Raw genomic sequence first — 26988 nt, 5'->3', positions numbered from 1 at the left:
GAATTGAATAGATCGGCCTCAAAATCACCGATACCCGATCCAGCTATTTGAGTCAGTATCGGCCCGATATCCAATCCTGTATCGGTGCATCTGTAGTATTTAGAAACCCTAACTATAGCATTTATAACAATATACATTTCTAATAATACATGCATAGTAATAATCGATGCATAATAATATATACAACTATATTCGTGTTGGTTATTTCAGTGCTAAAAGTGCCTCATCTCCTTCAGAAGCAGTGCTATCAGTTTTCATATGTAAATGAAATTTTTATGATTCCACAGATAGGAGAGCACACATGTGCACCCACATAGACACACTCAATGATACATGCAATTGCATGAATGCACCAAAACACACATATTCACACACATGCAGAGTCAGGAGTAAAGATGGGGGCTGGTTGGAGGAGTGAGTATCAGGAGTTGTCAGAAGTAGGTCATTGGGTTGGAGCTGGAGAGAAACTGGGCCACAGGTTCACTTTCATTATGTAGCACACAGTCAAGCTCCTGCTGCTGCACTGCAGTATATGACTGGAGATCACACATGTTTCACTGGTACTTGGCCAGTGGCATCAGGTAAAAAATATCACTACAATGTAAACATCTGGTTTCATTGCTATCTAACTGCCTTTGTTAAATTATTTTTGGGGTTCTAGTGTGAATAAAAGGTAGAAGAACATGAGTAGATGCATCTCATTTGGGTCAATCTCTCAACCCTTAACATCCGTGTGTGTGCAGGGTGGTATTAGAGATATCTCATTATGCTGGTGTTTTGTTGACTGTGGTTAAACCCTCTCTCTACCTCCTGTTGACTCACACATACAGATGTGAACGTTGGCTGAGTCTATTTCTGTGCTTTCATCTCTTGCAGAAAATCCTTCCCGTCGCAGCACGCTACCCTCGCATCCTTCGCCGCTGTCTATGTTTCGGTGAGTAATAGTTTGAGCCCACGCAAACACTTAACCCTGCTCATCCTGCCGTGAAGCGCCTAATGATACAGTAGAAGCGAAACACTGAGCGGTGTGATGTGATGGTGGGATTAGCCAAGATTAACTTTCCCGCATGGCTCTTCCCTCGTCGCTATTTCTGCTCCGCTGTGTAAAAATCCACTCATCTCTAAAATGTCAACTTCTCAGGAGAAGAAAAGGACGTCGGTTTGCAGGCTAGTCGGCTAATTAGCTTGACAGCTGTACGGTAGCACATTGAACAGAACGCTGAAAACTCAACTGCAAATATCAGCTTCAGATTAGATACTAAATATCAGGGTCCTTATTCTTCAACACCACTGCTGATAACACACTGTCTTTACAGTCCTAGCTTGTTCACATTGTAGTCACTGTGCTCCTGGTAGTTTAGCTGTCAATCTATGTACACCAGACTGCCTACTCAGAGACTGAAGGAGCATTTATGTTATCTAAAGGCCTTTTCCCTACTTTCAATAGCAATAAAATATGAATAATATGATGATATCAAACTAAAATATTAACAATACATTTTATAATCACCTCTAGTATATGAAAAAATATATACATTACATTTAAAGGAACAGTGTGTAACATTGCGGGGGGTCTATTAGCAGAAATAATAATAATAATAATAATAGCTTGGATTTATATAGCGCCTTTCATGAAACCCAAGGACGCTTAACAAAGACATAAATAAACACAACAAATGTAACAGAAGCTAGGGGCCATAGGCCTTGGTGAAGAGGTGGGTTTTGAGGAGTCTTTTGAAGGTGTCCAGAGATGGTGCGTTGTGGAGCTCTATGGGGAGAGAGTTCCAAAGTGTGGGTAATGTCACACTGAAGGCTCTGTCCCTAAAAGTTCGCATTCTTGTGTGAGGGATGGAGAGCTGACCCGTGCCTGAGGATCTAAGGTTCCGGGGCTGTGTGTATGGGTGGAGGAGGTTAGATAAATACTGAGGAGCCAGGGCATTGAGGGATTTGTAGGTGAGGAGGAGGATTTTGTAGGTGATGCGGGACTTGACCGGGAGCCAGTGGAGGTGGATGAGGGTGGGGGTGATGTGCTGCCAGGGCTTGGTGCGGGTGAGAACCCTGGCAGCCGAGTTTTGCACATACTGGAGCCTGTCCAGGGCTTTGCTGGGAACCCCGGACAGAACTCCATTGCAATAGTCCAAACGGGAGGTGACGAAAGCGTGGATGAGGGTTTCTGCCACAGAGTCAGAGAGTGATTGCCGGAGACGTGAGATGTTTTTGAGGTGGAAGAAGGCGGATTTGGTGATGAACCTGATATGAGACTGGAATGATAGTGTTGGGTCCAGGATGACACCCAGGTTGCGGACTTCCGAGGATGGGGAGAAGGAACACCCGTCAACGTCCAGGTGGAGATCTCCAACCTTCCGGAGCAGGGATTTGGGAGCCACAACCATGAGCTCGGTTTTGTTGCTGTTGAGTTTTAGGAAGTTAGATGACATCCAGATTTTTATTGCATGTAGGCAGTTTACAAGTGACTGTGGGGGGAGCTGGGTGGATGGTTTGGTGCTGAGATATAGTTGTGTGTCGTCAGCATATGAATGAAAGCTGAGACCGTGGTGGCGGATGATCTGACCAAGGGGGAGCATGTAGATGGTGAAGAGGAGGGGTCCCAGCACAGAGCCTCGAGGTACGCCATGGTTGACTGGGGCCGTGGTGGAACTGGAGTCTCTGATGGTGACAAACTGTTTTCTGTTTGTGAGGTAGGACTGAAACCAGGAGAGAGCTGAACCGGTGAGGCCAAGGTAGTCAGATAGGCGGGTGAGGAGGATAGTGTGGGAGACTGTGTCGAAGGCAGCTGAGAGGTCCAGGAGGACGAGGATGCTGATGTGACCAGAATCTGCAGCGATGAGGAGGTCATTTGTGATTTTGATGAGGGTGGTCTCTGTGCTGTGGTGTGGTCTGAAGCCAGATTGAAACGTTTCGTAGAGCTCATGGTTGGCCATATGTTGATGGAGTTGGGCGGCCACTGCTCTTTCCAGAATTTTGCTCAGGAAAGGAAGGTTGGAGATCGGTCGGTAGTTGTTGCTGTCATCCCGGTCCAGACCTGGCTTTTTGAGGATGGGAGTGACTGATGCCATCTTGAGGCTGTCGGGTACAAGACCAGATGCCAAGGAGGAGTTGATGATGTTCACCATAATGGGGCACAGGGCAGGTAGGCACGCCTTGACCAAGGCTGTGGGCATGGGGTCCAGAGAACAGGTGGAGGCTTTGGCCTTAGTGACCAACTTTGCGACCTGAGGAGCACATACAGAGGAGAAGGAGAGGGAACACTGAGGCAGGCGAACATCCAAGGGAGCCACGCCCAGTGGCTGAGGTGTGTGTGGAGGGAGGTGGGCAGGCACCAGGAGCTGCTGATGGATGGACTCGACTTTGTCCTGGAAAAAGTCCAGGAACTTAGTGCAGAGGTCAGGGGCACCTGAGGGGAGGGGGGGGTCGAGGGGGCGAATGAGCCGGTTGATGGTGGAGAACAGCAGTCTGGGGTGGTTTTGTTGGTTGGTAATGAGGGTGGAGTAGTACTGTGTTTTGGCCTGGGAGAGAGCTACTTTGTAGGCCCTCACATGCTCTTTATAAGCCTCAAGGTGGACAGTGAGGCCAGATCTTTTGTAGCGCCTCTCCAGTTGACGGCCGGTGGACTTCTGGGTGCGGAGTTCAGTGGTGAACCAGGGGGCGGGACGGGTATAGGAGACAGTCCGGGTTTTGAGGGGGGCAAGGGAGTCAAGGCTGCCGGATAAAGTGGCGTTGTAGTGGGCAACCAGCCCATCAGCAGAGCTGTCGTGTGGATCTGAGGCCAGATGGGTCGCTATCAGGTCGTTCAGAGCTGGTGTACTCACTGTCTTGATGTTCCTGTATTGGATGGTACGTTTTGTGCGCTGCCTGGGCAGGGTGACAGGAACAGTGCAGAGAACAGCGAGATGGTCTGAAACCGCGAGGTCCAGGCACTGCAGATGGGAGGGAGTTGTGCCAGTGGAGCACACCAGATCCAGCGTGTGGCCTTTAGTGTGGGTGGGACTCAGAGCCAAATGTGCACAATCTTCTGACAGTTAGCAGCACCAGACAGTGAAGTGTAAATACAATTTATAGTGATAACTTATTCCTACATGCAGTAAATGTAGGCACAGATTTAAACAAAAAGCGAAGTTTTGCTACGGAACTGAGAAGCGGCGACAAACACGCCAGCGTCCTCTCAATCCGAAATCTCTCTCTGAAATGGAATATAATATTCATGACTTTATTTTCATTAGTGTATAATCACCTGAAACTAAGATTCGGTGTGTTTTCGTTAGCTTAGAATGAGTCCTTCATATCTACAGAGGGAGCTGGTCCCAAGCCCCCAGGATGAGCGCCGGTCGTTGATCCCAACTTTCTTAGTGGCCAATCGGCAGTACTACATCTTCCGTGTCCGTGACGTGATGCCGTTGGGCCCAAAAATACTTTTTCCATCAGACTTACATTGGGAAAGAGACGTCTGTAACTCAGCGGATAATATTTTTTGAGGTGAATCAACTCCCCAGTACGAACACTCTAATAGTCCTTAATTAAATCATTAGGTCCTAAAAGTTGTAGAATGCACTAATGGCCAAATCCAGAGTTATTTCCCTTCCTCCGTTCATGTGAATGAGACCCAGACCGTGTCGACAGCGTGACGTTGGGACCGAGCAGACCGATGGCCCAATGGATGCGGAAGATTGCTGGAAGATCAGGGTACTTTTCCTGACGGAAATCGAGCCATTTTGGCATCATGCGCCGCTGAGCAACTTTCTCCTAATACATCCATGGCTGGTCCTCTTCACGGATGATTCTACAGTAGCCCAGAAAGGACAAACCAAACACTGGCTCTTTTTACTTTACCTGAAGGCCGCCGTAGTTCTCTGACACGCTTGTGAAAAGGCGGTAACGTGAAGCGCAGAGCGTTAAACCGTGTTACCGCGGTCTGACTTCTGTCTTCTAAAGTAGTGTTAATATGGTACGGATAACAGCGTTACCACGGTTGTGCACTCGGCGGTTCACGTTACCACAGTCTGCAACCACACCACTAGATGCCACCAAATCCTACACACTGTCCTTTTAAGTATTTGGAAGTAATATACTGACACTGTGAGTGAAATACTAAAATTGTGTAAAACTGAAATCTTGTAATCAGAAGATACAAGAGGATTAATATGGTAGTCCTTGGACAAATGCTGACGCCCAGTAAAGATCCCGGGGTGCAGCTGGCATATTAATCCATCCCATATGAAATGTTACAGTAATTAGAGATGGTGACTCGCAACAATCAGAACATATAGAGAGTGTTCACTTCAGAGGAGATAATAACTCTTGTGTTTTGTATTCACGTAAATGCCAAATGCTGCCTGGAAGGGGTTATGGAATAGCACACTGCTACAGTGGTGTAATGTAATAAAGTAATCATTTCTTCATTACAGTACTAGTATTTTTTGTGAGTATCTGTACTCAATAAAATGTGTACTTTTACTCCAATACAATTCTCCTAAGCATCGTTGTTACTATTGCAAACAAGCAGGTTTGGTGAATCAGTGACCTAGCTTGCAAGGTACGTGATTGGCAACTGCAAACAAAGTCCTCTCAAAGCCGTAGATAAGTTTAGATTTCTGCGCGAATCCAGGCAGGCTGTATGTCAGATCATGCTACATGCTACATGCTACATGCGACTACAAGGGAAATAAAAACTGGATTTTGTTCTTTAAATCCTTTTAGTTGTGAAGACCTCGTTTTTCTTCAAGTGTAATGTAGCCTCTATTTTTAAGGTGGTGTTAAGAGGAATGAAATTCATACATCTCAAAATCCTGGCTTGCTTGCTTGCTTTTTTATTAACAGCATTTACTTGTACTTTTACTTTCAATACATTCAGTACATTTAATATCAGAAAATTACTTTTGTGACTTTAGTACAGTAAATATCACATACTTTAGACATTTACTCCAGTAATATTCTAATATGTGTCTTTAACTTCAACTCTGGTTCGATATCTGTACTTTAACTCAAGTGTGACTTTCAGGTACTTCATCTAACACTGCACTGCTATAGGACAAAGCAGCAATCGTAAGGACAATGGAAAATAAATCAGAAAATGTGTCATGTGTCCACAGATGTACTTCAACAGCACTTTGACGGACTCATCCAAGCTGCTCAAGCCACTACTGGTCTTCTCCTTCATTATCTGTGCCATAATTTGTGGTCTGACCCGGATTATTCAGTACAAGAACCACGCCATCGACGTCTACCTGGGCTTCCTACTTGGCGGAGCCATTGCTGTCTACCTGGTAGGGGCCAGTCCCATCAACAGCCTCCTTTCCAATGGTTTCCCTGTTTCTATCTCTGAGTTTAAGAGCAGCACTCCTCTATAATGAAAGTCTTTATAGGATTCATCATTTGAAGGACCCAATTTCACATTGATCCATCAAATAATTGCTGAGATATTTCAGTCTGGACTAAAGTAGTCGACTGACCAACTGCCCCCATAGAGGCATGCTGCTGGCATGTCTAAAAATTACTTTCTAAATTTGAATAGTCCAAGTCCTTCGGAGTTACTATTACGTAATGTGTGGCCATTTCCCTCCAGTGAGAGAAAATAGGTTTCATTGTATCATTTAAAAAATTACGATGACAATACCAATACCCTTAAAGTGACATCGATACCAATAGAGTACTTCATTTAATACCCATCATGTGAATGGAAGCTGTGTGTGTGTCCCACTGGCTAGCTAATCGTATCATACGGCGGTTACCGTTGATAACGCCATCCCCTGACCCATGGTTGCAGAACCGCGTTGTTTGGCTGAAGTTTTGATACTACTTGATACTGGGTTGTTTAGGTCTTACCTAAACTTACTCGATACATTTAAAGGTATCGAGTACCAATACCCAGTCCTAAGCAGAACTTGATGTTAGGTCTTAATTTTAGAAAAGCATAATCTGGTAAATTCATGTATAACATTTTCCCTCTGTTTGGTTAAACCCATCAAATACACACAATTTAAGGTGTACCACTGCAAAACCAGAAGTTATTCTATAAACTCAAGGTTTTCTTTAAATCTGTTTGAAATTGTTTGACAAGAAACTCATTAAGGTATCAAGCAAAATCCGCATGAAGTAAAATGTTGCACTGTACATAATGTTTCTCTGTTGCCAGGGGTTGTATGCAGTTGGAAACTTTCAGCCTAGTGAGGAGGCCAGTGCCAGTCCCCCTCCAGTACTACACCGTCCCCCCTGCTCCTTGCCCCACATAAGCCAGGAGGCAGTACTCCACCACCTGCAAATGAAAGCCAGCATGGCCGGGGAGCCTGGCATACACACCTCCCACTCTGAGGGCCTCCTCCACCGAGGCCTTCAACAGCAGAGGTCTGACGACAGTCTGAAGCGTTCCAGTGCCGATGTTGAAGTGATCTCCCCCCGCAGCCCCCCGAGCAAAGACGCCATGATGACCTTTAGCCACACCCTTCCTCGGGTCCACACCCCCCAGGCCATGGCAGCGTATGAGGAAGCAGCCAGACGTCACGCTGCCACCCTCCACCATGCCTCCATGGACTCCAGCCGCTCGAAGCAGCTTCTGTCTCAATGGAAAAGTAAGAACAACAACCACAAATGCTCCCTGCAGGTCCCAGAATCCTTCTCCTCCTCTGTAGATTCGTCATCTGGCCATTCCTCCCAGCATCCGCACCACCACGGCAGTATGGAGCTCCGATCCAGCTCTGATCCAGCGGCTATGGGCCTGAATGGGGGCTTTGATGGTCATGCATACATGTCCAAACTGGCCACAGGTGCTAGTACCACCCTACCCAGTAATTGTAGTGGCATCACCGGAGGGGCCAGGATATCCATGCAATCTAGACCTGGGTCTTCACAGCTTGTCCACATACCAGAGGAAGCTCATGAGAATTACAACAACGCCTCCCCGAGGACGGGGGGAGGAGGAGGAGGAATTGAGGGGATGTCGACAATAAATAGCACCGTTCAGGCAAACTGGCAAAGGGCAGCAGAGAAGACTACAGCCTGCAGGACTTACGATAATGGGCAGAACACCCAGCCGCGGATCATGCAAGTGATAGCTATGTCCAAGCAGCAGGGTCTATTACAGACCCATTCTAAGAGCTTAGATGAGAGCAGCATAGGCTGCAGCACCACCGGGAGTTGCCAGGGCTCTGCTCGCTACAGGGTGCTCACTGATCAAGACCCCTTTAGCACCACAGGGCCCAGCTCACTGGGTAGCACCACGGGCAGTATTTCAGGGAGTACCGGAGCAATTGTCAGAGTAGAGGCCCACCCTGAAGCCAACAAGCCGCCGGTGATCCAAGCTCCGTCCACAGATGGATCATGGAGGTGGCGGTCCCTGGATCATGGCACTGGAGCTGGTGGAGGTACAGTGACTAGTGAAGCAGGAGGAGGATCAGGAGGAGGAGGAGGTGGGAGCTTGAGGCAGTCCTTTGAGCTCAACGATCTAAACAGAGACTCAGAAAGCTCAGACTCGATACGCGAAGGGTCCATTGACAGGAAGCGTGGCAATCACATCGTCACCACCGCTGCCACCGTTAGCACCCCACCCATAGTTACTGTTCACACCCAGAACACCAGCCAGTCAGAGCACAGGCTCCAGCCCCAGGGCCTCTCTACCATAAGGGTCACTCCGGGGGATGGTAGTGGTTCTGGATCTGGAGGAGGTGGTGGCAGAGGAGGAGGTGGAGAGAGCGCTTCAGAAACCCCCTCCGTCGCCTCCAGTCGCGAGTCCACACTGCGGAGAAAAGGCAATAATGTCATCCTGATTCCAGAGCGAGCCAACAGCCCCGATAACGCCCGGAACATTTTCTACAAGGGAACGTCGATTACTCCTGTTTTCAAGGACTAACCTACGAAATGAGAAGACGTAGCTAATAATGCAAGATTTTCAGAGAACCCCATATCTGTGACAAGTCAGTATTAACTGCCATTGTGTATATCATAATAACTTCAAAAAGAAAAGGTTTTATTCAGCATGAGATTTTTGTACGTGTTTACACTAAATCACAACCTTTTAAGTGTTGTAGAAATAATCACTGTGTACTTTTGTGGTCACTCCTAAGGAAACCTATTGTAATGTCGATGCTGTGCCAGTGCTTTGGGGACAGGAGAACCTTTTTTAAACAGTGTTTTGGATATAAATCATGAGAAAAAAAAAGACAGTAGCACAGTAAAGTTGTAGCAAACTACAGCAAAATAATTGTACCATAGCTGTAGAACCAGTGTTTACTTCCCTGCACTGTAAATACTGTGTATGTTTGAAAAGGGTGCTACACCACAAAATACTATTTACTATACAACATACTGTACAATTTGAATAGATAAAGAATGACTTATTTTAGAGTGAGCAACAATGACATTAATATGTGACAGAGATATGTTTTGTATTTTGTCTCTTTTCTGTACAGATACCACATACTCAACAGAATACTGTTTTGAACCATAAGTGTGCTTAGCATTCCTTCTGTAGCTATGAAGTCAATTATGCTGTGACTTGCACTGAAATATGCGTTTACTGTACCTTGTATATTGTAAACCCTGACCTTATCTTTATATCCTGTACTTACATTTGGATGTCCATGCCAATCCCATATCTACAGCACAAAAAGGTGGAATATCATGCTTATTTAGACCATAAGATTATTAGTATATTTCCAAAACTCAATGCAAGGCTTGACCTCAAGCCACTCAACTGAATTTAGCAGGTTTCAATCTGCTTCAAAAAAAGTATTTGTAGCTTTCAAATGAACATCTTGAGAAATATACTTACTGCTGCCAAACCCACAACCAAATGCTGACATGAACAGAATCACAAAGGTGGGGTAGTTATTTTGGGGGGGGGGGGTTCCCAAAATGAAAGGTGACTGGTAGTTGGAGCACTTCCAAGGCTTGTGTGGGCATGAAACTGAAAAATACCAAACCAAAAGAAAAAACATGATTTATCAGAAACAGAGCTGAAATAATTCAAAGTGACGGCCATAACATACTGTACACTTATAGCATTGTCACAGTATACTGTATGTATGGGAGCCTCCCATGTGCCTGGTCTCCTAAAAATCGTACAATGAAACTGCATTGTGAATTACTTTTCGAGAGAAATATATTTTGTTGCGGATTATGTTTGTTTTGTAATGATAGTCCGTGGAACTCCACATAGGGAGGAGGTCGGGGTGGTGGATGGGTCAACAAATACTGGGATACCCAGGAGACCAGTGTTCGTGTCCCACGTGAAAATAACAGTTCACTAACTTTAATCATGACGTTTTTTTTACTAAACCCAACATTATAGTTTTGTGGCGTTTTTTTGTTTTGTTTCGAATTTTCAACGTTAACCACGTGTTTAAAAGTGCAACCGTAAGCCGAGAGAAAATATGTTTCACTTGAAATGTAATTGAGAATGCAGTTTACTTGTATGGGAACGTAATTATGTAGGAGACAGGGTTGTTCTATGGGCCTTTCTCAAACCTCTCCCTACCTACTCTGTTTGCGCGTTCGCATAGAGGATGTCCCATCCCAAACCAATTAGCGGGGAGTGGAAGTGGATTATAAATTTATATCCCTCCAACGGCGAGCCTGCATCAATGCCGACTTACTGGCCACATGCCACGGCATTTTGTGTTCGTCGCGGAACAAGTACAAATGGAACTTCCGTGCAACTAAAATTTAATATGGTTATACAGACGTTGTAAAGTGTTGTATAAATACAGTGATTGTTGCAAAAACCAAGCAGCTCATAAACCTCTGAGATAAAAACGAGAAGATGTTAACAAAAAAGAAAAGAAATGTCACCAAAGAAGCATGGGAGTAAGTTTTATTTTTCATTTTTAGTTTCTCTGTATATCGCATATTCTTTTTATTCTTAATACTGTAAACCTTTACTATCCGATCTGCTTAATACAAAAGTCCATCACGATGTGGGGGTGGGGGGGTCCGGTTTGAGAAAGGCCCTATGTTGAGGAACATTCAGGAAATCAATAAAAGAACATTTTGAAACAGACGTTTATTGTGGGGGGGGAAAAGCACTTCCCGACTATCATTTTAATCTCTGTGTCTACAACAGAGATAGTTGGCTGGGAATGCGTTTAGCCTAACTTCACACAGAGATGAGATGTGAAGTGAGGCTGATATTGATTTCCTGACTCTGATTCAGATAGCAAACAAACATTTTTCGCAAAACGTTGTTTTTTAAATCATCTTTTTCTTAGAAAATGTTTTAACAATTCCAGATCTTTGTTCTTTACAAGTAGAAAACTCTGTAAAGAACCGTGCTCACCATAGACAAAAATCAGACTTGATTTGTTGTACAGGTACTACATGTAGCATTTTTCAACAAAAATATACAATATTTCTGTTGAATTGTAATACCTCAGTATAATTGATCTTTGGCTTTGCTGAACAGGATAAGCATGTAACAGGGGATTTTGCTGGGTTTAGCACTCCCTCCACCATCTGCCGTATGCGCTGGAAGAACAGCACCTTCTTCCAGTTCTGTGCTGCGAAGTCATTTCCTTTTGTGCCATAAAGCAACCAGCAGATTTTCTACCAAATCCAACCCAGTGTATAGAATGCTATGTAGAGGCTGCCAGTTCTCTGAGAAACCTTTTGGGTTCTTTATGCTGATAGTAGCTGTCTCAAATTAATATGTTTTTCTTTCTTTTCTTTTTTTTACATTAATACAAAGTACGAACAGGATAGTGACTGTTGTTTACAGTGGTTTACATTATAGTGCATATCATTAATTAGTATCTCAGTGGTTAAATAAGCACCCACTGGATATAAATTAAATTTGTTACAAACAATATTGGCACCAATTGTGCTATGAAAATGTTTAGCCAGAGTGACTATATGAGAAAATTTGCCAAAGCTAGAATTTTTCATCGAAAAAAATATATAAATCCTCAGATGTAATTTCCAGTATTTGTATAGCAATCCTGCATTATAATGTACATGATTTATTCTATAGCCCGATAACATTTGCATGGTCATTTTTCTATAGTGCATATCACAATATTTTTATCATAAATGTTCTAAAAAAATTCTAAAAAATTGAATTTACAGATGTGATTAACAGTATGTTCTTTATTCCTGTGTTTCATTGTGAGAGTTATATGACAATCTTTTTATCTAAGTACTGTTGTCCCTTCAGGTCAATACTACAGGCTGGTTTTCCTTTTGTTTTTGCTTAAATGAAGCTCACTCTGGAACATTTTAATTTGAAATGTGTACATAATTTAACAAATGTAATTTAATAAAAAAAATAGCTGAGGTTTTGATTGAAGCAATCAGATTCTCGAAAAGAAACATCTATTTTTAAAGTAATCCAGGTATATTGAATATTTTAAATACATTATTTTGTCTTATTCAAACTGTCAAACTTTGAGTGCTTCAAGCACTTAAATTGCTGGATTTAGTTTTAATCTTCACCTCAGAATAATTTATTATACCTAATTACTATACATAAATACAGCTCATTACTTCAGAGGGTGAAGCAACCACTCACTCTCTACTATACCTATGTACAGTAGGTTTGACTACATGAGAGAACATTGGGGGTTGTTAGAATTTGTGGAACATAATCCAATGAAGATTTAATTTTAGCAGGAGCAGGGTTAAGATTGTGTAGTTTGTAAGTCTTTCGACATCAGACAGGTAGCCAGCTCGGCCAATAGTTGTGTTCTTAACTGTCGTACTATGCATTTCATAGAGGCGGCTTTCTTATCAAATAAACACTAACATTACTTTGACTGGCTACCATACAGTTTGATGCCAGACTTAGTAAGATGATGTGGTTCAGTTGTGAATAAATGTCACAGTTTCTTCCCAAATGATCTTTTCCAATGCAATGCTACGGGATAACAGTGAAGAGAATTCAGTGGTTACTTTACCATCTTAATGGAAAACACTATACTTTTTGTTGTACTCAACAAATCCCATGAAAAGAACAAAACCAACAATGTGTTAGCCCGTCTCTCAATGCTCTCCGACTTCCCTACCCTGTCAGTGGCTCTCAGCTCAAAGCCCATTGGTTCCTACCGAAGACGAACATCTTTAAAATCACCTCACAAATATATAGTTTCATTATTTAAAAAAGCGGTGATTTTTAGTGTTGAAATAATGTGGTGCTTTCGTCATATCAGTAGCAGCAGGACGGTGTATGTGGGATTGAGTCACAATAAACTACAGTGTGTGTGTTCATGGTAATGAAGGAACATCAGTGAGTCCAACAGTGTGGCTCATTGCTATGTTATGTTTTTGGACAACAATGGAGCTCTATAGCTCAGAGTAAGATATATCAGGCGACTGATACACACACAACCCTTGTTAGTAGATACATTCAGGCCTTGTCTACAGGTATACAGATTTTTTTAAAAACAGGTATTTTCCCCTCCGTTTAAAAAACAAAAAAATACTGTCCACCTTCATTTTACAAAATATTTCCGTCCACACTCAAACGTAAAAAATGACTCCAAATGCTTGCCTTAATATTTACATGTCACCAAAGATGTATTAAGAGAACTGGATCCAGTGTTGGAGGCAGGGCCCCATTCATTCCTATGAAAGTGTGTCATTGGCGCATGATACGAAAATGGCTCAACTTCCACCTGGAAAAGTACCCGGATCTTCGGGCGATTATCCGCATCCATTGGATTATCGGACACTGTAATATATTTTAAATATAAAGTACTAATAAGTCCGAGCAGTGCTAACAAAACGTAAAAACGTCGGTAGTCCACCATCTTTGTTATTGTTTCTGGCGCATGCTCATTACACAAAGCAACAATGAGCATGAAATGAGGAGAGGACATCATCGTTTCCCAGACGCTCCGTTAAACACGTCCACACCGATACAAAGTCACTGGAGTTTTAAAAATCTGCATCTTAGAAGACGTATCTGTATACATGTAGACACGGCCTCATTGTTGGTTTGGGTCTGCACATGGGTTTGAAGACATTAAGAGAAATGTCCCCAGATGTATCCTTTATTGTTCTCTTGTGTTTCTTACACTGCAACCTGTACTAACACAAATCAATAATTGGCCGACTATATTGATAGCTTTTTGGTAAATGTTTACAAATCCTACTACCTATCCTACTTACCTACATAGCTACTGGTGAAATATGACTGCCTTACAAATTACAGAAAATATACAAAAAGTCTCATTTTCAAAGTCTAATATAAGACTAAATTACTGAAGATTTCTTATGATGTACAATACAATACAGCACTCCTTTAATGAAGAATTACATTTATTTTTACCAGTAGACATATCAAAGAAGACTGCCATATTTACTAGATACCTACAGTCCATAATACTGTATGTGTGAAACCAGCCTGTATGACATCACCTGATCATGGCCATCTTTAAAAAGTTGAGAGGGGGCTGTACCCAGCATGCCGTTCGGCGGTGTTAAGGTCTTTGCAAAACCAAGTCTGTTTTTTTTTTTATGCGTTTTTTTAAATCTGTCATCTGATAACACACCGAGTCTGAAAAAATTTGCAGTTTAATAAAAATACTGAATTAATTACGTGGGTGCGATGGATAGCGCTCATCCCAAATGAGGCTAATGAATGAGTGACATTAACAAGAAGCTATCGTTTGCTGCCTAGAGCACAATCACTACTGTCTAATCTTTCGTGCAGCCTTTGTTTTGCGATCGTCCCCGATTCCGAGCTGTTCTGCAGTCACCTGCCACAATCTATCTTTAATTTCCGCATGTCTGTATTCTTTTATTTCTGTATCCTAAAGTGCTTTGTGCTGGGAGACGATGTGAACGTTGATCATGCCATTTTGGATGAGGACGTTTGCACGGACGGTGGCTCTGAGTGGTCAAACAACCCTCTTTTGACCGATGCGAACGCAGAAAATCGAACCTGTTCCAAAAACTTTAGTGACGGACCAAAGTTTCGGAGTCAGTGTGTAAACATAATTGACACAACATCAGGTCGTATTTATTTTTAAATGTGCGACAATTTTGGACGAAAAATACGGACTTGGTGTGCAAAGGCCTTAACAGTTAATAGGGTTCCCCTCTTAATACACTACACAGTGTGTACATAAGGCACTATTAAGTATTAGTAAGTAGCACTGCACTTCCTTTAGTCCTCAGCAATACACCCGCCAAGTGTGAAGTCGATCGTATGATCGGTTGTCGAGAAAATTGAAGGATCAGACTACATGATATTTTTGACGGTTACGATGGTCACTATGTCAGATTAGACGATTGAGAGTAAAAAATTCTTGCCGTGACTTGGCTGCGACACATGACAGACTACACCTCGGTCCCCTGTTCCGACAATACACATTCTCCCGGCACCGCCGTCTTAATATACGGGCTTACTGGGGCTCAAGCCCCCGGGCCCGACCATGTAAAGGGGCCCACGAGGCTCCGGGGGAAAACAGTAAAAATATAATTCACTGGGAGAAGAGAAAGCAGGCGCGCAACGGGATGCTCCATGCGCAAAGAAGCAACACGTGGTGTTTTTTTACTCAACCTAGATTGAATATCCTACCGCGAGGTCCGGCAGCAGTTGTGCTGGGAAGGTCCGATGACATCATTCTGCATAATAAGTAGCCATGTGCTTCTGTTTACAGCTGGGTGCTTCTGTGATTAGCCGGTGAAATTCACGGCCATGACGGAACACGTCGTGGAAAGCAAAAAAAAAAAATCAAACATGCTAGACTTTCTGTCGAATGCGGCGTCGGTTGTGTACTCGTGTACTATGACACACTACACGAGATAAAACAATCGATTTTTGCACACAACACGTTGATTTTTGACACCCTACGACGGCCGTGTCGGGCTATAATCGGGCTCATATCGTGTAGTCTGAACCGGACATTACAGACAGCGACTCCTTCCATTTTAGTTAGAAGCCTTAACATTGTCCATACTCCCTTTAGGATGAGACATAGTAATACCACAAAGCCCCCCAGAGTAACATATCTAATATATAGATTGGATATAAAGAAAAAAGATATGACGTGAATATTTCTATGACATTGTTTTAAACGATTTGTCTGATTTAGAGTCTTTACCAAAAGCTTACGAAATCAAAGAGTGTAATGTGACACGTGGGTAGAAATGTAGATCCAATAAGTAGAACTGTGAATGGATGCTCTCTGCATGTGTAGCCTCTTGTGTTGTCCCTGGATGAATAATTAATGTTTTCTGATACTGTGATCAGCTGTATGAATTCTATGCAGCAAGAAAAAAAGAAACTGTAAAACTGGATTTATCATCTTCAAAATTTCAAAAAGGAAAAAAAAGGAAAAAAAAGGCTCAATAGTTACGTTTTTGTGTGACGGTCAAAATAGTATTGATTGCTTAAAGACGGTTGAACCAAGCAATCACACTGAGTATTCAGAGCACGTTGATCAGGGTAGATGAAAAATTGTGCATTGTCCAAATGATTGGAATAAATGTTTGCTATTGAAACCAATTAATGTATGTCCTCTCATCCATGTGGCTGTTGTCATTTCAGATTCAAAGTTTGTTTTACTCCGGCCTGAAACCCACAGCACTTTACTTAAGTAGCCTCACTGGTTATTACACTGCAAAATCTACAACTGGAAATGTAACTGAGTCACAAAACCTCAAGTCCATTACAAATACTAAAGTCGAAATTGAAGGGAAAAAAATGAAACATGAATAGGTTAACAATTGACTTGTTTCAAAATGACTGGACATTAATTGTTATCAAGAAATCCCTTTATAGGCTGAGTATGGAAGATTTAAACTGCCTAAATTGAAAAATGTCTGTAATGTTTTTTTGTGTTGTTTTTACCCCTGTATGCACCTCTGACCAAATTAATTTCCTCTGTTGAATTATAAAGTTACATTTGATTTGATTTAAATAAAACAAAGAAATAAAGTGAAATATAATAAAAATCATTATATGTATTTCCTCTTCTGTGTTATAACTAAATGAAAAATATGTTAAAAGGACTAGCATTTAGCTTTTTTTTCTTTGATAACTGCATTAATTGTGCAGAGGTGTATTGCATTTCAGTGTTGTCCAAGCTGTCAACATCAATATTCTGTATTTTGAATCGGTGGCAGCAGGGCACATCTCCGCCGTCACTACTGTCTCTGGTCCTACCAGCCTGTTCACCACAGGGTGCTGCTATTAACCATAATCTCATCACGCAGATAAATAGAGCAGGTTGTAGATTAAAGTGGAGGAAATTGTTAGCAATATGATGTATACATTATACAAACATACAAACAAGTTTTGCCAAATAGTCTGTTTACTGTCCCAGACCAGATAATCACATTTTGAAGCTGATGTCGGCTCGTGCTTACACAACCCGTTTTCACTCCAAATTTGTCAAATACAGTCGTTTGGTAAGTGCCCCTCGGCACCGGGAACCGACGCACGGAGGCACCCTTTAGCAACAGTATGTGATGAACCGGGCTTTCAACTAACTCCAATGGAAACCCACCCGTGGCGTTATTCCAACGGTCGGAGCAAGTGACGTAGTATTAATAGTGTGAAAGTCCGCTGAGGGGCACTGACCAAGCACCGGTATTTGACAACTTGGGAGTGAGAATGTGTTGGTTTACATTGAATAACGAAGGCGACGGTGGCCACCGATCACTGTCCAACAGCACCTTAAGTGCAGTGTGAGATATCAGGATGCATGAATTTGACTACTACTTAAAGTCTAGAAGGTAACCCTTTAGCCAAATAAATATATTACTTTCAGGTGCAAACGGACACTTAGCCCACACAAAACAGTTTTAATGTGAAAGACTTCAGTCAGCGATGATAAGCTCATGGTTCCACCCTTCAGGGACACTAATGACTGAATTTGATTAAGCTGGGCTCTGCTGGCCAACACTGAAATGCAATACACCTTTAATTTGTGTTGTGATTTGATTTGAATGTGGCGTAACTAATGTCACAATGAAAACTTAAATTCAAACAGTTATTAAATACAAGAAGCGAAATAATTGTAGTTTTAACGATATGTATGTTACGCTCACTTACACAGAACAGGCATTAACCCACAAGCATGGCACGTTAACAATCAGGTAAAATATCACAGTCCAAAAAGTTTATGGATAGATAGAGAAAGAAAAACTTAACCAACAGGGATCAGACAGAGAATCATAGTCTAGGGAATCAGTCAATCAGACTCTCCTTGACTGGTTTGAGTCAAGAAACTTGGAAGATAAGGTGGATGCGGAAAACGCAGGTGTGTAGGAGGATGCTGGGATGCAGCGACGGTCGGCTGACCTCTGATATCGCTCCGAGGTATAGAGTAGAGGCCTGCCGCCCGGTGCGTTGACTACAACGGATTTGCAGTGATGGAACGCTGGCCTTGCGTTTTTGCTCAGGAAACTGAGGAGGCTGATAGCCCCGGCTGATAACACTGGAATGGACAGAGACCAGTAGCAGAGCTGGGCAAGGCAAAAAATAAAACTGAAGCATTGCCATACTGAGGCTTAACAGACTGCTCTCAAACCTCACAGTCATGTCAAGTTAACAGTGAATAATTCAACTAGCTGTAATCAATAATTTAAAAATACACACTGGAAATGCTAAAGTTGTGTCATTCAAAAGGGTGAAGAGCCTGACAAATTATTTAAAGGTGCATTGCGCCGTGTCCTACATTCTGTCTGTAGAGATTTATTTCTGCTGTGATTGGGGAAAAGAGGACAGATGCTCTGTAGGGATTCCAGTTCCATGTTTTGTGTTGTAGATGATGGTCTTTTTTATGTTCAAAATGTTGGTCTCAGTGTCAGATTTGCCTGGCTTGAGGTCAGCCGTTCACACTCATCAAAACTGTTAATTAAATTTGTATTGCATAATATTTTTTTGCATTAACAATGGATCAAAGCGAGAAAGGGTTAGTAGTAGTGATGAAGGAACTGAGAATGAGAAACAGTACCAGCTCAGCAGCTCTATGTGGCTTTTAAACTCTTCTTATCTAATTATTTTGGCTATACAGCTGCAGTCTTACCACTGTTATCCACTTGGAAATAACTCATAGGTCTCAGCCCTAAGTCCAAAATGTATTGAAATAAGATAGATTTCCAAAATTCCCTGTTTTTATCTAATGAAATATTCAGCTTCAGTCCATACTTGTTGGTGTTTAGCCTTTCAAAAGCATTTTCACTGCAGTAAAAAAAAACTGTTTTCTCTCCTGCTTGCGGTCTAGCAGCAATCTAACCGCACCATAAATTACATTTATATAACCACAATAATATAGAAAGTGGTTTGTTTAGTGACCTTTTAGTCGTATTAAATGGCTGAACCAGACACCATGACTCACACTGATCGGTCATCTCAGTGATGAGTCACACAGCCATTAAGTCAGGATGACCTGCTGTAATAGGATACATGTGATAATTCTTCAAAGCAGCTCCACTCCCAGCTGTCAGCAGCTAAAGGTTACGCCTCAATTTGTTCTCTCCGATGTACGCAAAATGTCTGTGCTCAATGGACCCGGTCAAAGGTGGGGATTTACAAACTGTAATGGAAAATAGCTGTACTCAGGTCTGTCATTGTAACAAATGTTGGCATCATTTAAGCTACTGACAACAGAAAGTGTCCTTATATCTGGATTTCTGGAACTGATTTGTGAAGTTCGAATCACGAACGCATCGTTCTTTTTGAACAACTCTTAAAGAGGAACGAGTTCACTTGATTCGCAAGCTGGAGTGAATCCAAAATCCTTCTTCTCGATGGTGCATGCGCAGTTGTGCATAAGAATATCAAATTGGTTCAGTTGCGTTATGATATAAGTAATATGTAATGTAATATATGATGGCAAGTTCAGGGCTTTATAAATAAATAGAAACCAGTACCACTCACATCTTGATGTTAGAGAGGCCCAGTGTAATGGAATATAATGGAACTGCATAGATGGTGTACAGTTATCAGAGTTGAATAGTTGAATTTAAGTTTTGCTAGTTTTATTTATTTTTTACACTTTATAAAACTTCAGAGAGATATTGTTTATTTATTTATTAAAATTCTGATTTAACTTTATAAGAAGAAAGCTCTCTTTTAATTAAACAATTGCTTTAAGGCTTTTCAACAAAGTTTTGTGTTGTTCCCATTTTTAACACCAAGATTTGAATTTTTACTGCAAATGTATATTGGTTATTGGTCTCCTTAACTAATAATAATCGGTATCGGTTCTGAAAAAAACATATTGGTCAATCCCTACTATTTTGCTTGTGTTTATATGATTGTGACATGTAACAGAGTTGTTTATTTATTACACTAAATAAGCTAAGAGAGGAACCACTCTTTTTTTGGATGCTTTTCACCATATCACAACCATGTATAAAGAGAACTGGATACAGCGTTGGAGGCTCCCGTTCATTCCTATGAGAGTATCTCAGTGGTGCTTAAAGCCAAAGTGGCTCGACTGCCGAGTGCTAAAGTACCCGGATCATCTACTGATCTTCCTCATCCATTGGGCCCATAGAGCAGACGCAGTAGAGTTCCCTTTAACTCCGCATCCTAGCCCTCGGCCCTCCCACTATTGGAGTGTTCGTACTGGGAAGTTCATTTGCCTCAAAAAACAGACGTATCTTTTCCAATTTAAGTCTATGAGAAAAAAGTATTTTTGGGCCCGATGGCATCACGTGACGGACACGGAAGTTGTAGTACCACTGTTTGGCTATTATGTAAAATTTGCTGCAAAGCTGAATAAGACATTTTTAGACAACCTAAAAGGTTATAATTAACTTTCATGAGGTGAAAACACACCTAAAGTTGTAAGACGAAAACACGGACAACTCCCAAACTGGACAATGCCGTGGTAGCGAGCTGTCAATAACGAGGTAGCCAAGGCATCCAATTTTATTGAATTTATATTTTACTTATATGTTTAATTTAGTTGACAGCTCTCATATCAAAAATAAAGTTATGGCTCAAACGCATGCAATTTTTGATTGGTTGATAACTACAGAAAAAAGTAGTATGGGCCGACATCCTAGGGAGAGACGCTGAGAAATACTCAAAGGACACTGAGATGCAACAACTACTGATGTTGCCCACAAGGCCCCGGGGTCTAGCAAATGTGCCTGATTAAAACTGACACAGAGCAGAGATGGGAGAAGGCAGTCTGTAAACCTGTGTGTGTGTGTGTGTGTGTGTGTGTGGCAGGTAGTCTGCGAGCTATTTATATCGCTGTCCCTACAATGTGGGCTCATGGAAAACCCAAAGAGTGGCCTTAGAGCGCAGAGCAGAGTCCCTGCCTCCAGTCGTAGCTCAGTCCAACTCTTTGTTTTTCCCGAAAAGCACTCCAACAAATTAGTGCTGTTGTCTTTACTCTGCAGACCTTGAAACTGATCAAAAGTGTCATCGAATCAGACAGAGTGTGAGCCGACAGATGATAGAGAGCCTGGAAACAAACATTCTCTCTCATTCATTCATTCCCTTTACATTCTCTGTTTTAATAAGCCCTACTTCTCCTCCTTTGTAGCCATCTCCATCTTTCTTCCTCAAGGTTGCTATAGCAACAGGGTCCCTGTCTCAGTGTATATTGTCTCCAAAATGAAAAACCAAAAGCGCTGTGCCTTGAGCTGGAAGCACGCAGAGATGTGATGATTCTGGCTTCCACCGACCAAACGGGGATAATTGTTGCAGAAAATATACAATCCCTGATTTTCAAATAGCACAGATGGGACTGAGTTCTGTCATGTAACTCCAGTTTTTATCTTTAAAACCACCACCCCACCCCCTTTAACTATTGATGCAGTGGTAAAAAACAGAACCATCAGCTCCAGTTGGTAATCGTATAATGGCATTATAAGAATCAAAAGAAAACCGTATTTCACTTTTAGAAGATAATTAGATTGTGCGCAGGTCATATTAAGAATGAATGGAGAGGAACTGTGCTTCCCCTCCTCTCCTGTGGGTTTTACAGTACAGCTGCTGGCCTTGTCCTACTTTCTTTGACTGCAAAGAGGGAGAAAGAGAAGCACTGAAAACACCAGAGATCCTCACAATTTCCCACAGTCCTGTCTGAGAGATGTCTCATTTCTCTCTCACACACAACCCTCCATCTCACAATTGTGTGTAAAACATGTAATTAATGTAACCGCAACATTAAAACAGCAATATGTAGCAGGGATAGCTAGCGTTTAAAATGGGTAACAGTAATCCAAACTGAAAACATTGGAGCCGTGACCTGTCCGCTCCTCCGGTGTGACTGATTTGAGGGTTACTTTCAAGACACGACTGTGTTACGCCTCATCCATACTGGGAACGTCAGCAGCCCGAGGCGCCTGCGTCGCGGCTTCGTGAGTCACGCGTCGGGTGTTCACACCAAGCCCCCAGGAAGTGCGCCGGTCGTCGATCCGGACTTTCGTAGTGGCCAAATGGCAGTACTGCAACTTCCGTGTCCGTCACGTGATGCATTGGGCCCAAAAAGACCCATAGACTTACATTTGGAAAGAGACGTCTGTAACTCAGCGGATCATTTTTTTAGAGGTGAATCAACTCCCCAGTACGAACACTATAATAGTCCTTATTTAAAAAATTACGTTTTTAAAGTTGTAAAACGCACTAATAAAAAAATAAAAAAACAAAAACATCTGACATACATGATTCTTCATCGCAACGTTGTTTATTTATGCTAGTTACGTTGCAACACAGTGTCACAGCAGTCGGTGAAATACTGACGAAATTTAATCTATTTCATTTGTGTACGTAGACACGAATTTCCCTTTTTTTGTGACACTCAGAACGACTTTCAACAGTGTATTTTTTGTGCGTTTTCCTACGAATGTCCAGCAACATGTGATGCACATGTCAATGACCGCTCCGTTCTTTTCTGGCACGAATTTTGAGCCGCACGACTCATTTTAGAGTCGGACCATACTTCAACTTTGTTGGGCGTCGTTTGCCGTACAGTGTACGGTCCCCCCTGACCGGAGGGCCGATTAACTCCTCCCGACCGGCTGTCAGACAGTCGGACGAATTTCTGACATGTCAGAAATTTTGGTCGGCCGTCCACAGGCTCTCGCACAGTTGAAACAGAGCCACGAGCCGATTCCCCAACGTCAGTCAATCAGATCAGGTCCTGGCTGACGATCGGACCGTACAGTGTATGCCCAGCTTAAGTTAGGCTTAGGAAAGATCAATTTGGTTAGGCTTAGGCAACAAAACTACTTAGTGAAGTTTAGGAAAAGATCACGGTTTGGGTTAAAATAACTCTGAAAGTCCTGTAACTCAAGTTCGGAAGTTACGTGAGAAATAAATCAACTTTGACTTGTGGTTTCACACGGGACACGAACAATCGAAAGTCCTGTGTTTATTGACCCACACAACCAACCCGACCTCCTCCCTACACGGCGTTCGTCTCTCTTTATATTTTTCGTTTAACAATTACGTGGATTACATACAAATTGATTTTGTGCTGACCATCACGAAAAAAAATTGAAATTCATGTCTATGTACTTGAATCAATATAAATTTCAGACTATTTCACAAACTGCTGTGTGACTGAGCTGGACACAACATGGACACTGCTGGCAGTAGTCAGTCAATTTCATAGGTCATAATAATAATATTTATTGTATGCAAGCTGGGCTGTGAGGTATAGGCGGTCCATATGAGGTGTGTGTGTGTGTGTATTATTGGTGCAGAACATTGCAAAATAATGCAAAATAATACAGACCCACTATGATGATTATATAAAAATAACATATGGCGAGTCGCATCACTGCTACAGCCAGGGGCCTGTATTACAAAGTGAGATTAGTTAGCCAGCTATATTTGGAGATACAGTGCATTCAGAGAGTATTCAGACCCCTACACTTTTTTCATGTTATATTGCAACCTTACACTATAATTGTTTAAATTAAATTTTTCCCTCATCAATATCCACATCATCACGACAGAGCGAAAACAGGATTTTAGACATTGAGACATCCAAATTTATTAAAAAGAAAACTGAAACATCACATTGACATAAGTACACTGTAAAAAATGTCTGTGAAATTAACATTAAAAAGCTGTAAAAACACAACATCAAACAACTGTGAATAGAAAAACAATGAAGCGGTGTTTGAGTTACAGTAATATTTTTTAAAATACAGAACCAATCACAACTGTTCATTTAATAGTAAGAATATGTTAAAATAATCACATTTCATTGTAGAATTTACAGATTACTGTAGTTTAAACACAGAAAAACTGTAATACAAACATACAGATGACATAACAGTGTTCCATATTACAAATTCATAAGTTATATTTTACAGATAGGAATATTTACAAATACAGTAAAAGTGTGTTAATATGAAGGGTTTAAAGACACAGGTGATGTGTCTGTTTAGAATTGAGTAGGCCTCTATATTAAAAATAGTCTAGTAAAACTACAGTATAATAATAGGTACCGTAAAACTACAATCTATTGTATAGCCTCCCTGATAACAGAAGTCATTAGCCAATGGATTTTAAAAAATCAAGGTGTTTATGTTCCTTAAAACTTGCACACTTTTCTATTTATGTTCACTCTACGGAAATGTTTATCTTTCTCTTCCAAATGGCCAGTTAGCTGTTCATACTTATTTTTGCATTTTAATTGTAAATAAATTGCAAATGATAAAATGTAAAGCTTACAGAATAATGTCATTTGGTAACGTGCAGTGCTTTAAGGACATTTTAAATATAACAGTAATGATTTTCATTGTACATTTTACATTCCTGTGAATATAAACGTCTGTGTTTGAATTTCAAACTAGATGAACTCTGCCTCTTAACTGGCTGAGCAGTAGAGTGTTTCTGTTCTGTCATTGGACTACTTTATTCTCGCGGGAGCAGCCAGTTTGGCGAAGTTAACCGAAGTTTACCAAAGTTAACCGAAGTTAACGAGGACTACTTGAAGTTAACAGCTCTTAGCTGAGTGCGAGCAGGTGCCAAGAAGAGCATCGGTCGCTGATCCCAACTTTCATAGTGGCCAACGGCGGTACTACAATTTCCGTGTCAGTCACGTGATGTCATTGGGCCCAAAAAGATCAAAATGCTCAATATATGGAGAAACAACACAAACACACAGCCCGTATTCAGAAATTGTGCGTTTGAAACAAGCCGTTAGGATTTCTGTCCATTTGTGATGTCACAAATATACAATATTTAGACCATTACACGGTTTAAACGTAAACATTCTAAATGTGTCCCAGTTTATTTCCTGTTGCAGTGTATGTAAATAACATCAGCTGACAGGAAGTAAACATGGACCCAAACCGTTGCCTAGCAACGCAATTCCGTTGCAATTCTGTTGAGATGTGCTAAAACGGAGTGTTTCAGACAGAGGGTGAATACAAGTATATTCGAGGAAAATAAAGTGTTTTTTGAACATTGCAGCATATAAACATGTTCTAGTAGAAACCCAAAATACAAGTATGAACCTGAAAATGAGCATAATATGGGACCTTTAAATTATGATCTTATAGAAATGATGCACCTGGAGACAAACCATAGCAACCATAGAATCCTTGATGACCATTTAGTATAAATCTTTTTTCACAGTCACATCTGTAATATAAAGTTGTGTCCAGTCAGTCTGAGATTAAGTGCAAATCTATCTATGAATCTACAGATCTGACGGCATCCTTAGGAACACTTGTTTCTCATAAAATGTGTTTTTAGTTTTCATATTATATTATGATAAAATATTGTCTTTTTATTTGAATGTGTCCGAATGATCATATCGTATAATACTTTGTCTTAATAATAATAATAATAATAATAATAATAATTATTATTATAATTTGCCATGTCATTTTTCTGATCAAACCAGCCGGAACCATCCTCCATATGAATTGCATGTGATGTGCAAGCTGTTGATTTAAAGGGCTGATATATTTTCTTTATATTTCATCACTCTAAATACCATGGTATACAGCATATAGTAACAATATATGAGCTAAACAACAAAGGAGAGTCATTTATACTGTATCTGCTTGTAGCTTTTAGTCCCATAACCCTTTATGAGTTCAGGTAGGAGCGAGACATTCATCCTTATTCCTTAAAAGAGCTATTGATAACATTGATAACATTCAGCTACTAGATGTCACATTCTCTCTCCACCGTTCCACTGCATTCACTTCATAACAAGTCGTTGCCAGGCACTCACCATCAATCTCAGACATTTTTTTTTAAGAAAAGCCATACTTTTATTCAGCACCTTTCTAAAAGCTCTGTAGATGTAATATTTTTTTAAATATTCACCTACATAAAAATGTCATCAATAAGACCTTTTAAATATACAAAATAATAATTGTGCTCTTGTATTGGGGGGGCAGCAGAGGGCACATGAACTGTTCATCGGAGGAATTAAGGAAAACAAGTTGTGCTGTAGTGGTGCTGGTCTTTTTAACATGTACATGAATGGTATTGTCATAGTAGTGTAGGCCAGGCTGAGCCTGTCACTGCTGGGTGAAGTCATCAGTATGGAGGGATGCATTAGATGTGACAGTACTGTCCTTCTCACACACTGAACCACACTTACACACATCACATGACACAAAACAGCTCACACCACAGATGAATGAAACACATTTGACCTTTCACAACACACACAGTTGTTCTCCTTGATGATGTGTTGGAGGTGTGCTGGTCGTCTGCAGCTCCATCTAACAGTCCTCCCTGCACTATTTAAAACAAACCCACTGATAAATAGCAGCAAACATGTCCATACGTTGGTGCTGATTTTAGTGAATAGCACAGCTTATGAACTTCTGCTAATCATGTGACAAATATAGTAAAATGCATATCCTATAGCTCCTTCACAGTAGCACAATAGCATCCATTTGGAGTTGTTTTTGTGTCCGCCTGATGAATTTGAGTCTAATATCTCTCCTTTTTGCTCTGAATTCTCTGTTAAATGGTTCATATATACACCACTGAGTCTGTGTATCTGTGGTAGTGTACAGTGGGTTTTTAGAGGCACTTCAGCATCGGCTTCACTTCTCAGACCCGGAGGTTGCCCACTGGTAAAAACA

The 26988-nt window shown here is 41.4% G+C and overlaps 1 protein-coding gene and 1 long non-coding RNA gene across 2 annotated transcripts in view; one reads left to right on the top strand and one right to left on the bottom strand.

Annotated features, from left to right (window-relative positions):
- The window catches only part of LOC119480322 (2-lysophosphatidate phosphatase PLPPR4), a 41769-nt gene extending 31658 nt beyond the window's left edge, over nucleotides 1-10111 (top strand). The window contains exons 5-7 of the mRNA XM_037756472.1: nucleotides 877-934; nucleotides 6108-6281; nucleotides 7151-10111. Coding sequence (XP_037612400.1) covers nucleotides 877-934; nucleotides 6108-6281; nucleotides 7151-8860 — 1942 coding nt within the window. The 3' untranslated portion in view covers nucleotides 8861-10111. The remainder of the gene's footprint in view (nucleotides 1-876; nucleotides 935-6107; nucleotides 6282-7150) is intronic.
- On the bottom strand, nucleotides 2071-26138 carry LOC119480350. The gene is made up of 4 exons (XR_005204884.1): nucleotides 26033-26138; nucleotides 18472-18475; nucleotides 17672-17678; nucleotides 2071-2081 (listed from the first exon to the last, which is right to left on the bottom strand). It is a non-coding gene; the product is annotated as an uncharacterized LOC119480350 (long non-coding RNA).
- Nucleotides 26139-26988: the final 850 nt, after the last annotated feature.

Source organism: Sebastes umbrosus, chromosome 21, assembly GCF_015220745.1.
Source record: "Sebastes umbrosus isolate fSebUmb1 chromosome 21, fSebUmb1.pri, whole genome shotgun sequence".
In the NCBI taxonomy this organism is placed as follows: domain Eukaryota; kingdom Metazoa; phylum Chordata; class Actinopteri; order Perciformes; family Sebastidae; genus Sebastes; species Sebastes umbrosus.
This window is presented reverse-complemented; position numbering and strand designations above follow the sequence as displayed.